The 15,280-nt window shown below is 35.9% G+C and overlaps 1 protein-coding gene across 3 annotated transcripts in view; it reads right to left on the reverse strand.

Moving 5' to 3' along the window:
• The window catches only part of LOC131038552 (mediator of RNA polymerase II transcription subunit 30), an 89,923-nt gene that overhangs the window by 3,090 nt on the left and 71,553 nt on the right, over positions 1-15,280 (reverse strand). For all 3 annotated transcript variants that reach the window (XM_059213309.1, XM_059213307.1, XM_059213308.1), the window contains exons 3-4: positions 2,462-2,609; positions 1,746-1,936 (exon numbers count right to left, since the gene is read on the reverse strand). In XM_059213309.1, the coding sequence (XP_059069292.1) occupies positions 1,746-1,936; positions 2,462-2,609 (339 nt within the window). The remainder of the gene's footprint in view (positions 1-1,745; positions 1,937-2,461; positions 2,610-15,280) is intronic.

Genomic DNA, 15,280 nt, shown 5'->3' on the forward strand with positions numbered 1-15,280 from the left:
TTTTCTTTATTTTACATATTCACTTTGCACTTTGGCGCCCAATTTGGGGCCTACATAACTTGCAACTTGTGACACGTTTCCTATTTGGGGCCCAACCCTATGAAATGCTTAACCACACGTTACATTTGGGCCCAGCCCTATAAACATAAATTGCTTAACCCATACGTTACATTTGGGCCCAGCCCTATAAACATAAATCGCTTAACCTTATTACAATAAGATAATATTTTAATTGCCACAAGGCAACATTAAAATATGATCCGAACTAGCTAACCATTTCAACATCTTCTAGAGCACCAACCTCAGCTATGATCTCCAACCCAATTTAGCAATTACAAAATATTAAAAGTCATTGAGACATTTAATTCCTCTGTATTTTCATCAGCACTATGTGTTACAGTCTACAAACTGTACAATACATCAACTCGACTACCTCCTTGCACCAAAGATTGACCTTAAAAGTTCTTTCATCCGTAACCCTTCATCACATAACATACATATGTTCAACAAATCTCAATTTGTTTCAGGTAATTTCTGAAGAAATATAGCTTCACTGAAAGTTTATATAGAGACAAAATACTTGATTTCTTTTTAGAAAACCTTGACCATATTCAAAAAGAATTCCTACATGTTGTTCATCACACTTCATCAAACAGTCTTTTCATAAACACAGCTCATTTTATGAAAAACGAGTGAAGTCGCTTCATACACTCAGCTCAATTTTAAAAAAAAAAAAAACAGTGCAGTCACTTCATACGCACAGCAAATTCAAAGAAAACATCAAATACGAAGCTCAGAATCACAAATTCTTCCACAACCACAAGACACCTACGAACCATTTTTTAGCTTGAAAAGATCATCAAATACAGAAAAAATTATCTGCACGCATAATCTGAAAGAAAACGCACAGCCTAATTTAAAACGCATAATCAAAATGGAGACAACCAGAAAATAAATGCTACATTCCAGCCCTTCACATATTACAACTCATTGCATGCCATTTAAAAAATAAGGTCTTCTTACATAAATGCCTCGACTCCTTAACTCCACACAACCAACCTCTTTGAATTCCTTTTTCAAAGAAAAACAATTTGCATCACATGATCAGAATAATTATCACAACAACCGACCTCTCCTAATTCTGACAAAAACAAGTCTAAAGTCGTTCTGAAACAAAGAAGAACGATATACTGAAACCTTTGTTTTTAATTCTACCACGCATTGCACTGATAGAAGTCGCAGACACACTTGCAAACATAAACATCATCATTATAAATTCCTAGCTGAGAAACAAGAAACGCAAAGTCCAAAAAAACTAGAATACACGCTAAGTGTAAGCAAGGAAACAACTTCTGGTTTTGAAGAACACCTGAACTCAATTCGTACAGTTTAGATGAAAATGTGGCACACATGCAAACACCACCAAGAAACTCAAACGTAGGCACTTAAACAACAAAAAACACTCCCCGAGTCCAATCTGTAAATCAATGAGGAAGTGAAATCACTCCCAGCTTTTGACTCAAAAACTCAAAAGTCTCCTTTGGTAGAGGCTTCGTAAACACATCTGCAATCCGCTCTTTGTAGGACACATATTCCAACTTAACTTGTTGATTAGTAACTTCTTCTCTCAAAAAATGATACTTAATGGGAATATGTTTGGTCCTAAAGTGCATAACAAGATTTTTAGAAATATTTATGGCACTCATATTATCACAAAAAATAGAGATAGGATGATCATACTCTACCTTAATATCCAACAGTGTTTGCTTCATCCAAAGAACTTGCGTACAACATGACACTACTGCAATGTATTTCGCTTCAACTGTAGACGAGGAAATGGAAGGCTTGTTTTTACTCAACCAAGAAACAAGATAGCTTCCAAAAAAGAAAGCACCACCACTTGTGATTTTTTTGTCATCAACTGAACCTCCCCAATCTGCATCAATGAAAGTTGTGAGTGTAAATTCTTTACCTCTAGGATACCATAAATCAAAATCCATTGTACCCTTCAGATATTTGAAGATTCTCTTTATAGCCTAAACATGAGTGTCTTTTGGTGTAGCCCGGAACCTAGCCACATAACCAATTGCCTGCATAATGTTGGACCTAGTAGCTATAACATATAACAAGTTGCCTACCATAGACCTGTAATAAGTCTGATTAACATTAGGAGACTCATCATCTTTATTGAGTTCACATCATGTTACCATACGTGTACTCATAGGATTGCAGTCTTCCATTCTGAATCTCTTTAACATCTCTCTGATATACTTGGTTTGAGAAAGAAAGATACTTTTTTTAGATTGTAGAATTTGTAGGCTCAGAAAGAAAGATAATTCACCCAACACAGACATTTAGAATTCTTTTTTCATGTTAGCAGCAAAATCTTTGCACATATCTACACAATCACTTCCAAAAATCAAATCATCTACATAAACCGCTACAACCAAAATCTGTTTACCTTCTTCTTTCACATAAAGATTGTTGTCTGCCATTCCTCTTTTAAAGCCTTGTTGTTGTAGATACTTATCTAGCCTGTCATACCAAGCACATGGGGCTTGTTTAAGCCCATAAAGTGCCTTTTTGAGCTTACATACATAGTCATGATTCTGTGACAAAACAAATCCATCAGGTTGCACTTCTTCATTTAGAGTTCCATTAATAAAAACAGATTTTACATCTATTTGAAAAATTTGAAACCTTCGAAAAAAGCAAAAACTAAAAAAATTCTAATTGCCTCTAGACGTACAATAGGAGCAAAGGTCTCATCAAAATCAATACCTTCCACTTGTGCATACCCTTTACAAACAAGCCTTGCTTTTTTTCTTACTACTTGACCTTCTTCATTTAATTTGTTTCTAAAAACCCATTTTGTGCCTATTACGTTCTTATCCTTGGGTCTAGGCACAAGCTCCCATGTTTCACTTTTATGTATTTGGTCAAGCTCTTCTTCCATTGCTGCTACCCAAAATTTATCTTTAGCTGCTTCTTCAAAACATTTGGGTTCAAACATGGAAAGCAAAGAAATATCATCATAATAATAATTTGCATTTCTTCTAGTTGCTCTAGTTCTATTCTTAGGTAAGATTTGATCAACGGGAATGATTCCTTTGCACAAATTTACGAGTCTTAAAAATAGTCTTACCATGATCAACTTTAGATTCATTTTCAGAAAAAGTATCTAATGTCCCAATCTGAATACTTGAAGAAGAAGTGTTTATTACCTCCGGTTGAACATTTTCTAAAGTATTATTTGCATTACCACTTGTTGTTCCAGTATGAGAAGAAGATGGTTGAACAACACCTTCTATTTCATCTTTTTGAGCACTATTATCACCATTTTCATGTTTGACACAAGTGTTAGTAATCTCATGAATTTTTACATTAACACTTTCCACAATCTTGTGTAACCTTTTATTGAAGCATTTATAAGTCTTACTTTTAGAAGAATAACCCAAGAAGATACCATCATCTGCCCTAGCATCAAATTTACCTATGTTGTCCTCTTCTCTTTTGATGTAGCAAGGACTACCAAAAACTCTACAGTACTTTACAATAGCAAGCTTACCTTTCCATAGCTTATATGGTGTTTTATTGTGTTTTGCTCTCATCATTCCTCTATTTTGAATGTAGACAGCAATATGAACTGCTTCTCTCCAAAAAGTGTCTCTAACCTTTAACTCATTATGTTGGCAACAACAATGAAGGAAAACTGAGAGATGGGGGGGGGCGGTGAATCAGTTTTCACCAGATATCCAAGCTTAACCACAAAAACAAATCTGATAAACTGCAGCAACAACAAAGATAAGCAAACAAATAGCACAACACACAACACCAAGATTTTTACGTGGAAAACCCGGTTAAGGGAAAAACCACAGTGAGAACCTACCCACAATAAAATGATACTCTACAGTAATATGTGAAAATATTACAATGGGGAATGCACATGCATTCAAGCACACTACCTAGAGCTCACTACTCAAAAGATAATGACCCGGAAGGCTACAACCCTTAGGGAAGTCTCACTGACTTACAACAAAATTCAAACTACAATCCAGAAGGAATGAACTAAAAGAATAGCATCTCCAAATGCCTAATCAGAGTTTCGGTTAAGCACAATGTCTTCTCTACAACACCAATCTCTGCTCAATCACAAATGCCGAAAGATGAATCCTTGTTTGCACATACACCACTCTCTGATAATGCAAACACAACCTTTTATACCTAAATTAAATGACAATATCACCTATTTATACAATTCATCAACCTTGACAACAAGGTCGGCCAAACCCTCAACTCACAATTACAAAATTACATCACACGATACAAAGATCGACCACCAAACCAATATAATGATGTACATGACATAACATGGTCCTAAATCAAATTCCCAAACGCTCATCACCACCGATAATCATGCCAAGATCAACCGCAACATGCTACACCACCTGGAAAACCGCATAACACGAAGAACATCACCAGTTCAGCAAAATCACCAAGAACTCACACAACGATCAATGCCGATCATCAAAACAAATAGGACATAATTAGGAAACACCAGCAAGCATGTTAGAATCATTAGCAACAGCTACACCAACACCACTTATCAAATCTTCATCAATCAACATCTGAACCTCAAGAACACACAAACAATAGCAACTGTTACGAAGAAAAGATAACTTGCAGAGCACCAAAACACAAACCATCTGAAATGAAAATACATAAGACCATCCCAAACAATCTCCCAAAATTTCCAATCACACCGGAATATACCGGAGGAAATACTTAACTATGCAAAGCACTAATCAAATAAACAAACTGCATAACCGGATCATCTAATATGATCAATTAAGCTTCTCGGATCACTAAGACCAATACAGAAAAATATAATGATACTAGAAATACTCCATACACCAAACCATGATCCCAATGAACCAATCTGCAATCACCGAAGCAGGAATATGTTGACATCAATGACAACAACATATCCCAGCAACAACAATGTTCAACAATCTCCCCCTTTGGCATTGATGGCAACATATGAATGTAAAAAACAATCAATGCAAAGAAAGAAAACATCTCCAACAAACTCCTCCTAAGATCAAGCAGATAAAACAGTTTTTCACATGCTTCTCTCCTCCTTTGACGGCAATGCCAAAGATCTCAAAACAAAAAAGCAAACTCTCTCCCCCTTTTAGAATATAAAACATGAATCTCTCCCCCTAAAACACATAACCAGACTACTCCACCAAAGGAGCAGCACCAACTCATCAATCCGGATAAAGAGATAAGACTGTGAAGTCCACCGGATTGATGTAACTCAATGCATCTAGTTCTCATCAAGAGGGGTGGATAGCCCTAACTTGTCTCTCAAATAGACAAATGTATTTGCAAGCAAAGGCTTAGTGAAAATATCAGCAATTTGTTCCTTTGTAGATACATACTCCAACATAACTTCCTCTTCACTGAATTTTTCTCTTAAGTAATGTATTTGATTGACACATGTTTATTCTTTAAATGTTGCACCGGATTCTTTGACATATTAATAGCACTGGAATTATCACAGTATATGACAGTAGGCTCATCATAGATAACTCTGATATCCTTCAACATTTGCTTCATCCAAACTACCTGAGTGCAGTTACTAGCAGCAGCAATGTACTCAGCCTCAGCAGTAGATAAGGACACTGAGTCTTATTTCTTACTAGCCCATGAAACCACTTTATTACCTAAAAAGAATGCTCCACCAGTGGTGCTCTTCCGGTCATCAACATCACTAGTCCAATCAGCATCAATGTAAGCACATAACATGAAATCATCATTCTTTGGATACCACAAACCATAATCCACAGTTCCCTTCAAGTATCTGAATATCCTCTTAACAGCAGTGACATGACTCTCTTTTGGATCAGCTTGATATCTAGTAGCCATGCACGCAGCATGCATAATGTCAGGCCTAGTCTGAGTAAGATATAACAGTCCACCAACCATAGATCTGTACAAACTCTGATTAGCTTTAGAAGATTCATCATTCTTAGATAATTTGCACACAGTCACCATAGGAGTTCCAACCGGTTTGGAGTCATCCAACCCAAACTTCTTCAACAATTCCTTCACATATTTAGTTTAAGATATAAAGATACATTTTTCAGTCTGTGAAATCTGCAAACCTAAGAAAAATTTCATCTCTCCTATCGTAGATATCTCAAATTCTTTTTGCATATCACCGACAAACTTCATGCTCAAGTTATCATCTCCTCCAAAGATAATATCATCAACAAAGACTTTAACAATCAAGATGTTATCATTCTCAATCTTAAATTACAGATTACTATCAGCAATACCTTTATTAAATCCTAACTTCAGCAAGTACTTATCCAATCTAGCATACCAAGCTCTAGGGGCTTGTTTCAATCCATAACAAGCTTTCTTTAGTTTGCACACCATGTCTCCATCTGCTAATAAAAATCCATTAGGTTGCTCAATGTAGACTTCTTCTTCAAGATCATCATTCAAAAAGGCAGATTTGACATCCATCTGATATACCTTGAAATCTTTATAGGCAACATATGCAAGCAACAATCTAAAAACTTCAAGTCTGGCCACCGGAGCAAAAGTCTCCTCGTAATCAATCCCTTCTTTCTATGAATATCCTTTACATACCAGTCTTGCTTTATTTCTAACAACTTCACCAGCTTCATTCAATTTATTCCTAAATACCCATTTAGTACCAATAACATTCTTATCTTTAGGTCTAGGCACAAGCTCCCATGTGTTATTCTTTTCAATTTAATCTAATTTTTCTTCCATAGCTCTCATCCAATTTTCATCTTTACAAGCCTCAACAACATCTTTAGGTTCAATTTTAAAAATCAAACATACCTCTTCAGCAGCTAGCCTTCTTCTTGTCATCACACCTTTATTTTTATCACCAATAATCTAATTTTCTAAATGATTCAATCTTACATACTTCGGAGTTTTCAGATTGTTCTGATTTTCAAGTTCCTGCACCTCTCCACTGGCAGCAGCAACATTTGGATTAACTGTCTCTACCGGATCAGTCTGCTTCAATTTTTCAATCTGAATAGGCATTATAACATGTTGACCATCATTATATCCACATGCTCTAATCTCTTTTCCAAGGTTCTTATCAACCTTCACATTTGCACTTTCCACTATCTTTCTCAGTCTCTTATTGTAAAACCGGTAAGCTTTTGTCTTTGTAGAATATCCCAAGAAAATTCCTTCATCACTTCTTGCATCAAACTTTCATGTCCTCATCTCTCTTGATATAACACTTGCTACCAAATATTCTGAAATATCTCACTATAGGAACATGACCAAACCATAACTCATAAGGAGTCTTACCGGTTTCACCTTTAATATTAACTCGGTTGAATGGGTAAACAGCAGTGCTAATAGCTTCTCTCCAATAAATCTTCGGAACATTCCTTTCAATCAGCATAGTCCTTACAGCATCCAAGACACTTATGTTCTTCCTTTCAACAACTCCATTCTGTTGTGGGCTTCTAGGAGCAAATAATTGTCTTCTAATACGATGCTTCTCATAGAATGAATCAAACTCACCAGAACAGAATTCTTCTCCTCTATCAAATCTCAGAAATTTCACCTTCAATCCTAACTCAGTCTCAAATTTTGCTTTGAATATCTTGAACTTGTCTAATGCTTCATATTTTTCTTTGAAAAAGACAACCCACATCATCCTAGAATAATCATCAAATAGCAACATAAACTATCTATCGCCTTGCACACTTCTAACATCTGTAGGTCGACATAGGTCAGTATGCACAAGATCTAGCAATCCATTAGATGTATATTGTTTGCTCTTGAAAGAAATCCTTGTTTGCTTACCCAATTGACATTCCTTACATACCGGATTAGCAAGCTTAACAATTAGGCAGATCTCTAACAGTTTGCATAGAACTAATCTTGATCATTGAATCAAGATTAACATGACACATTCTCCTATGCCACAACCAACTTTCATCAATCTGAGCAATCACACAACTTTTCTCACCAACATTCAAATGAAAAATATTACCTTCAGTCTTAGTTCCAAATGCAATCTCTATACCAGAGGCATTAAGGATCTTGCATTTACCATTCTTGAATTGCAAATCATAAGCTTTGTCAACCATCTGTCCAACACTTAAAGATTATGCTTCAAACCTTCAACATACAAGACATCATCAGTATTATTCTTACCATCAAAAAAAATAGAACCTCTACCACGGATTACACAGGCTTTGTCATCTCCAAATCTCACTATTCCACCATCATACCTTTCCATACTCACAAATTTTCTTTTATCACCGGTCATATGATGTGAACAACCGTTGTCAATTACCCATTCATCTTTCTCTTCAACTTTAGCAACTAAAGCTTTCTCCTCAATTATACAGCTAGTGGAATCAACAGACACCGATCCATCTTCTTTGATAGCAATAAATACAACTTCATCTCCTTCTGATTCTTCATCTGTAACACATTCATCAGGAGCATAGTAGCAGTTCTTCTGATGCTTATACTTCTGGTTAGACTTGTAAGGCTTATCATACTTCTCATGCTTCTCATATCTATCATTCCTATCATGCTTATCAAATTCATCATGCCTATCATACTTAGCCATTCTCTCTGGGCACCTAGAAGCAAAATGGCCTACCTTATTGCAAGAGAAACATTTCAAAGACAATTTTCCATCATACTTACTAGCTCCCTTAGGCAATCTCTGGGCAATCAATGCTTCAAGCTCATCTAGTTCTCTTTCTTGCTCTTCCATCTCTCTCCTTTCTCTTTCATATCTGGATATTCTACATTCTTCAGAATCATATTTCTGCTTTCCGGATACGGAATCTCTAAAGGTTGTCTCAGACTTTCCATGTGATTCACCAAATTCGCACTGCTTAAATGCAACAATCTTTCCAACCAACATATCTCTTGTTACAGTAGTCACACTCCGGATCTCATCAATAGCAGCTACTTTATGTTTGTAAGCAAGAGGCAAAGATCTCAGCACCTTAGCAACAATTCCACCTTCTTCAAGGGTTCCACCGACACATTTGATACCTAAGAAAAGATCATTCACCTTAGCCATAAAAGTATTTATGTTCTCATCTTCTCACATCTTCAGCATCTCATATTTTCCTTTCAAGCTTTGCAACTTAGCAACTTTCACTTGTTTATCTCCTTCATACAAGGTTTCAAGCTTCTCCCAGATCTCATGTGCGGTCTGAAGTCCCATTACATTTGTCATCTCTGAATCAGTCAAGGCACTCAGTAATGCTTCCTTCGCTCTAATGTTATTTTCAACTTCCTTGATCTCATCAGCAGTAACCGGTCCATTCTAGGGAACAGCATAGACACTCTTTGTAATCTTCTAGTAATCTCCTCCAAGACACCTTAAGTGCACCTCCATCCGCTTCTTCCATATAGCATAATTACTACCATCAAATATCAGACTCTCCTTCTTAAAGATAACACTTCCGCTTCTAGATGCCATCCCGGATCTCCTCAAGCAGTTAAGCTTCTTCCAAAGGATCTAGCTCTGATACCAATTGTTGGCAACAACAATGAAGGAAAACTGAGGGTGGGGGGGGGGGGGGGTGAATCAGTTTTCATCGAATTTCCAAACTTAACAAAAACAAATCCGATAAACTGCAGCAACAACAAAGATAAGCAAACAAATAGCACAACACACAACACCAAGATTTTGACGTGAAAAACTCAGTTAAGGGAAAAACCATAGTGGGAACCTACCCACAATAAGATGATACTCTACAGTAGTATGTGAAAATATTACAATGGGGAATGCTCATGCATTCAGACACACTGCCTAGAGCTCACTACTCAAAAGATAGTGACCCGGAAGACTACAAACCTTAGGGAAGTCTCACTGACTTACAACAAGATTCAGATTACAATCCGGAAGGACTGAACTGAAAGAATAGCATCTCCAAATGCCTAATCACAGTTCCGGTTAAGCATAATGTCTGCTCTGCAACACCAATCTCTGCTCAATCACAAATGTCAAAAGATGAATCCTTGTTCGCACATACACCACTCTCTGATAATGCAGACACAACCTTTTATACCTAAATTACATGACAATATCACCTATTTATACAATTCATCAACCTTGACAACAAGGTCGGCTAAACCCTCAACTCACAATTACAAAAATACATCACACGATACAAAGATCGACCACTGGACCAATATAATGATGTACATGACATAACATGGTCCTAAATCAAATTCCCAAATGCTCATCACCATTGGTAATCACGCCAAGATCAACCGCAACACACTACACCACCGGGAAAACGCATAACACGAAGAACATCACCAATTCAGCAAAATCACCAAGAACTCGCACAATGATCAATGCAGGTCATCAAAACAAATAGGACAAAATTAGGAAACACCAACAACCACGTTAGAATCATCAGCAACAGCTGCACCAACACCACTTATCAAATCTTCATCGATCAACATCTGAACCTCAAGAACACACAAACAGCAGCAACTGTTACGAAGAAAAGATAACTTGCAGAGAACCAAAACACGAACCATCTAAAATGAAGATACACAAGACCATCTCAAACAATCTCCCAAAATCTTAGATCAAGATTTGATTACACCAGAATATACCGGAGGAAATACTGAACTCTGCAAAGCACTGATCAGATAAACAAACTGCATAACCGGATCATCTAATATGATCAATTAAGCTTCCCGGATCACCAAGACCAATACAGAAAAATATAATGATACTAGAAATACTCCATAGACCAAACCTTGATCCCAATGAACCAATCTGCAATCACCGGAGCAAGAATATGTTGACATCAATGACAACAACATATCCTAGCAGCAGCAATGTCCAACACATTCATCATACTTCGAGCCATTTTTTGGACTGGTCCATTTTTTCTCTTAACACCATTTTGTTGAGGTGTTGTAGCTGCTGAAAAAAATATTTTAATACCATTTTTCTCACAAAAATTGATAAACTTGTTGAAAGTAATTCACCTCCATTGTCAGAACGTAAACATTTTATTTTCAGATCCATTTCATTTTCAACCAAAGCTTTAAAAGCTTTAAACTCCTCTAATGCTTCTGATTTCTCTTTTAAAATTGTTACCCATGCATGCGTGAATAGTCATCCATTAAAAGCATGAAGTATTTTTCACCTCGCAGACTTGCAGTCCTTGTAGGACCACACAAATCTGTGTACAAGCTCTAGAGGTCTTAAACTGGATAACTCTTTTGATTTGAAACTAGTTCTAGTTTGTTTGCCCATCCGACAGTCTTTGCAAACAATATCTGAAGGTTTGACAAGCTGAGGCATGTCTCTTATAGCTTCCTTCTTGCTGATTTGAATCAGATTGTCGAAGTTCATATGCCCAAATCTTCTATGCCACAACCAAGCTTCGTCAAGTTGACTTAAACAACACTTTTCACCATTAGTATCATCAAGAATATACAGATTATTAGCAGCTCTACTTGCATCAGCAACATGCTTTCCATTTTCACTAATAACACAACAATCTAAATTAAAACCAAGTTATATCCTTGATCACAAACTAGCTAACACTCAAAAGATTATGTTTTAGCCCTTTAACATACAAAACATTTTTAACCTTGGTTTCACCATCATTTAAAATAAGTGTACCTTTACCCGCAACTCTTGCAAAAGAATTACTACCAAATCTAATTTTACCTCCATTCATCATTTTAAGAGTAAAAAAATTGCTCTTATCTCCAATTATATCTCTGGAACAACCACTATCAACATATCAGATGTCTTTTTCATTCTGAGCAAGAAAAACATTTTGCACAACTAAGGACATTTTTGTACCTTGCTTTTCCTTTTTCCTCCACACTTTGGTACACTCCTTTACTTTTTCTTTTGCATCATCCTTCTTAGAGAGATCTGCCATGCCACTTTTACACACTTTTGCAGTATGACCAAAGTTATGGCATTTATAACAAATAACATTATAGTTCTTCAAAGGAGTAAATGAGTTTTTGTTTACAAAACTAAAATCTCTCCTAGCAAACACTTTACAATTTATGGCTTTGTGAACAAAATAATTACATGAAAAGCAATAACTATAGAAGTAAGAGTGATTAAACCTACTCATATAAGTGTGTCCAGCAGTAGGAAACCTTTTAAAGGTACTATTTCTGATTTTAAAGTTTGGATATCTCATGTTATCAGCATCAAGCTTTTGTTGTTTTGCTTTAGTAGATTTTGAGCATTTACCTTCTTCATGGCCAACTCCACTTTTATCAAGAGATTGTTTCTGAGAATTTAGCAAGCCATCCAAAGACATAGTACACTCTTGATAAATGTTTTCTTGATTCAACAACTTTGTAGATTTATCCAACTTTCTTAAAGAAACAACTTCAACTCCAAGCTTTACAAAGTTTTGTTCTTTATCTCTAAGTTGTCGGTTCAAATTCAGGCACCGGTTCAGATTCGAAGAACTGGTACGCTAGTACGGCAAAATTTTGAAAATGGGTTTGGCTTCATTTGGGTTCTTTAGTACAAAAACATGTAAATTTCATTATATATATATATATATATATATATATGCAGCCTATGAGCATGAATTAAGATTAGCATGTCACATAGCATCATATAAACAACAAAACCAACATAAACTTGTAATCATAGCATCATGATCATACCATAATAGCATCATATACATCAAGTTTAATATCAAAATGACAATATTCAAGTATCATTGTTTCAACTTTCAACAATTTAAAGTTTAATCATCAAATGGATTCTCTAATTCATCATCCTTATTCTCCTCCGCCTCCTCATCCTCCTCATCATTGACTTGACATTAGATGAATCAATGCCAATGCCACTTTGCACTATAAATTTGCTCGCTATCCAAGTCATCAAATGCAACAAGCTGAGAAGCGAAAGCATCCAAATCAGTATGCTCTTGCTCTATATCCCACATCTTTGTTTCCCCTTGCTTGTAGTCATGTTGCTTGTGTGAAATGAGCCAAGTTAATGTTTTAAAACTCACTTTTAGAGTTATATTTTATTTTTTTATGTGGTGGATTTCAAAAAAAAAAACCATTTTTTAGCCGTCAAACCCTCGAATTCAACCTGGTCTGAACTAGGCCTATGAATCACGGACCTTGTCCGAACGATAGGTGGACCGGAGCGGACGAGTACCAAGGGTCTAGGGGGCCGAACGCTGCAACTTAGCTTTATCTTTAAGTTGTCTTCTAAGATCTTCTTCAATTTTCTTTGCTTCAACAATTTGAACATTCAAATCAGCAATCATCTTTTCAGCAGCCTCTAATGCAATAGATTTTTCAGTAGTTTTGTTACTCTCTTCTTGTAGTAGTAACTTTAAATTCTGATTTTTCTTTCTCACTTTTTTATCTCATTAAGAGCACTGATAAGTTCTTGCTCAAGATCAACTTCAACCTCTTCTTCATCAAAACAGTCTTCTTCTTCTTGATTTTCAATTAAAGTCTCTTCCAAAGCCATAAATAGGATTTTGTCATTCAGGGACTCTTCTCCACTTTCAACCGATGAACTGTTTTCCTCCTTAGAATAGAAGCTTCTTTTGAAATTGTGAGACTTCTTTCCTTTCCTTACAAACTTCTTATTTTTATTATATTTAGACTCCTCACTACTGCTGTCCTCTTCATTCTCATACGGATATTTTGATGCAAGGTTTCCATCTTCCCACAGTTAAAACATTTTAAGGGTAACTTACCCTTATATTTACCAGAGCCTCTTTTTAATTTTCTTACAAAATGGGCTACTTCACAATCTGATTGTTCTTCTGAGCTTTAACTAGATACATGTACCTTATCTTTGCTTTTCTTTGAAGCTTTGAATGCAATTTCTTTCCTTGAAGAAGATTCTACATTTGTTCTCATTTCATAAGTTGTCAAGATACCATGCAGCTCGTCCACTGTCATCTTATCCAGGTCAGCCATTTCTTCAATAGCTGAAACTTTAGCATCAAATCTTAAAGGAAGTGATCTTAAAATCTTTGGAACAACGGTCTTATCGTCAATCTTCTCTCCGAAGCCCTTTAGAGACTTTACGATTTCATCAACTCTCAAGAAATAAGCCGCAATACTTTCTTCTTCACGCATTTTGCGACTTTCAAACAACATTTTGTGAGTTTGAAGTTTTGCATTCTTAACTTTCTCATCTCCTTCATATGCATTCTGAAGTTTCTCCCGCGTAGCTTGTGCTAATTCACACTGTATGACTTTTACAAACTCGGATTCAAATAAGCCACATAATATTGCATTCATAGCTTTAGCATTATTTTTGAAAGCCTTCTTTCCATTAGCATCTGTAGGAGGATTAGAAGGACATGTGTAACCATTAATAATACTCATCCAAATATCAAACCCAAGAGACATTATGTAAATTTCCATACGGACACTCCAAAAAGCATAGTTAGACCCATCGAATAGAGGAGCTCTGTTGGTTGCTAGACCTTTAAATGCATTCATCTTAGACTACCAGGAACTGACCTTCAAGCTTTTAAACTTAAAAAGAAGGTATCTTGCTCTGATACCAATTGAAAACGAAACCAGAAACACTGAGAGGGGGGGTGAATCAGTATTTCAAGAACTTTTAGTTGATTTATCCAAATGAATAAAAACAAAACAAACAACCACAAAAATGACAGAGTATATCTCATGGAAAACCCTCTCAAGTAAAAAACCACGGCACAAAATAGCTATCATAAACCCAATGGGCACCAACCCAGTTACAATCAAGAACTACAACTCTTCTAGAGCACCAACTCCAAACTGCAGAGGCACCAACCTTAGCTATGATCTCCAACCCAATTTAGCAATTACAAAATATTAAAAGTCATTGAGACAAATTTAATTCCTCTGTATTTTCATTAGCACTATGTATTACAGTCTGCAAATTGTACAATACATCAACTCGACTACATCCTTGCACCAAAGATTGACCATAAAAGTTCTTTCATTCTTAATCCTTCATCACATAGCATACATATGTTCAACAAATCTCAGTTTGTTTCAAGTAATTTCTGAAGAAATATAGCTTCACTAAAAGTTTATATAGATTCACTAAAAGTTTATATAGAAACATAATACTCGATTTCTTTTTAGATAACCTTGACCATATTCAAAAAGAATTCTTACATGTCGTTCATCGCACTTCATCACATAGTCTTTTCATATGCATAGCTCATTTTATGAAAAACCAGTGAAGTCGCTTCAT

Source organism: Cryptomeria japonica, chromosome 10 (assembly GCF_030272615.1).
Source record: "Cryptomeria japonica chromosome 10, Sugi_1.0, whole genome shotgun sequence".
In the NCBI taxonomy this organism is placed as follows: domain Eukaryota; kingdom Viridiplantae; phylum Streptophyta; class Pinopsida; order Cupressales; family Cupressaceae; genus Cryptomeria; species Cryptomeria japonica.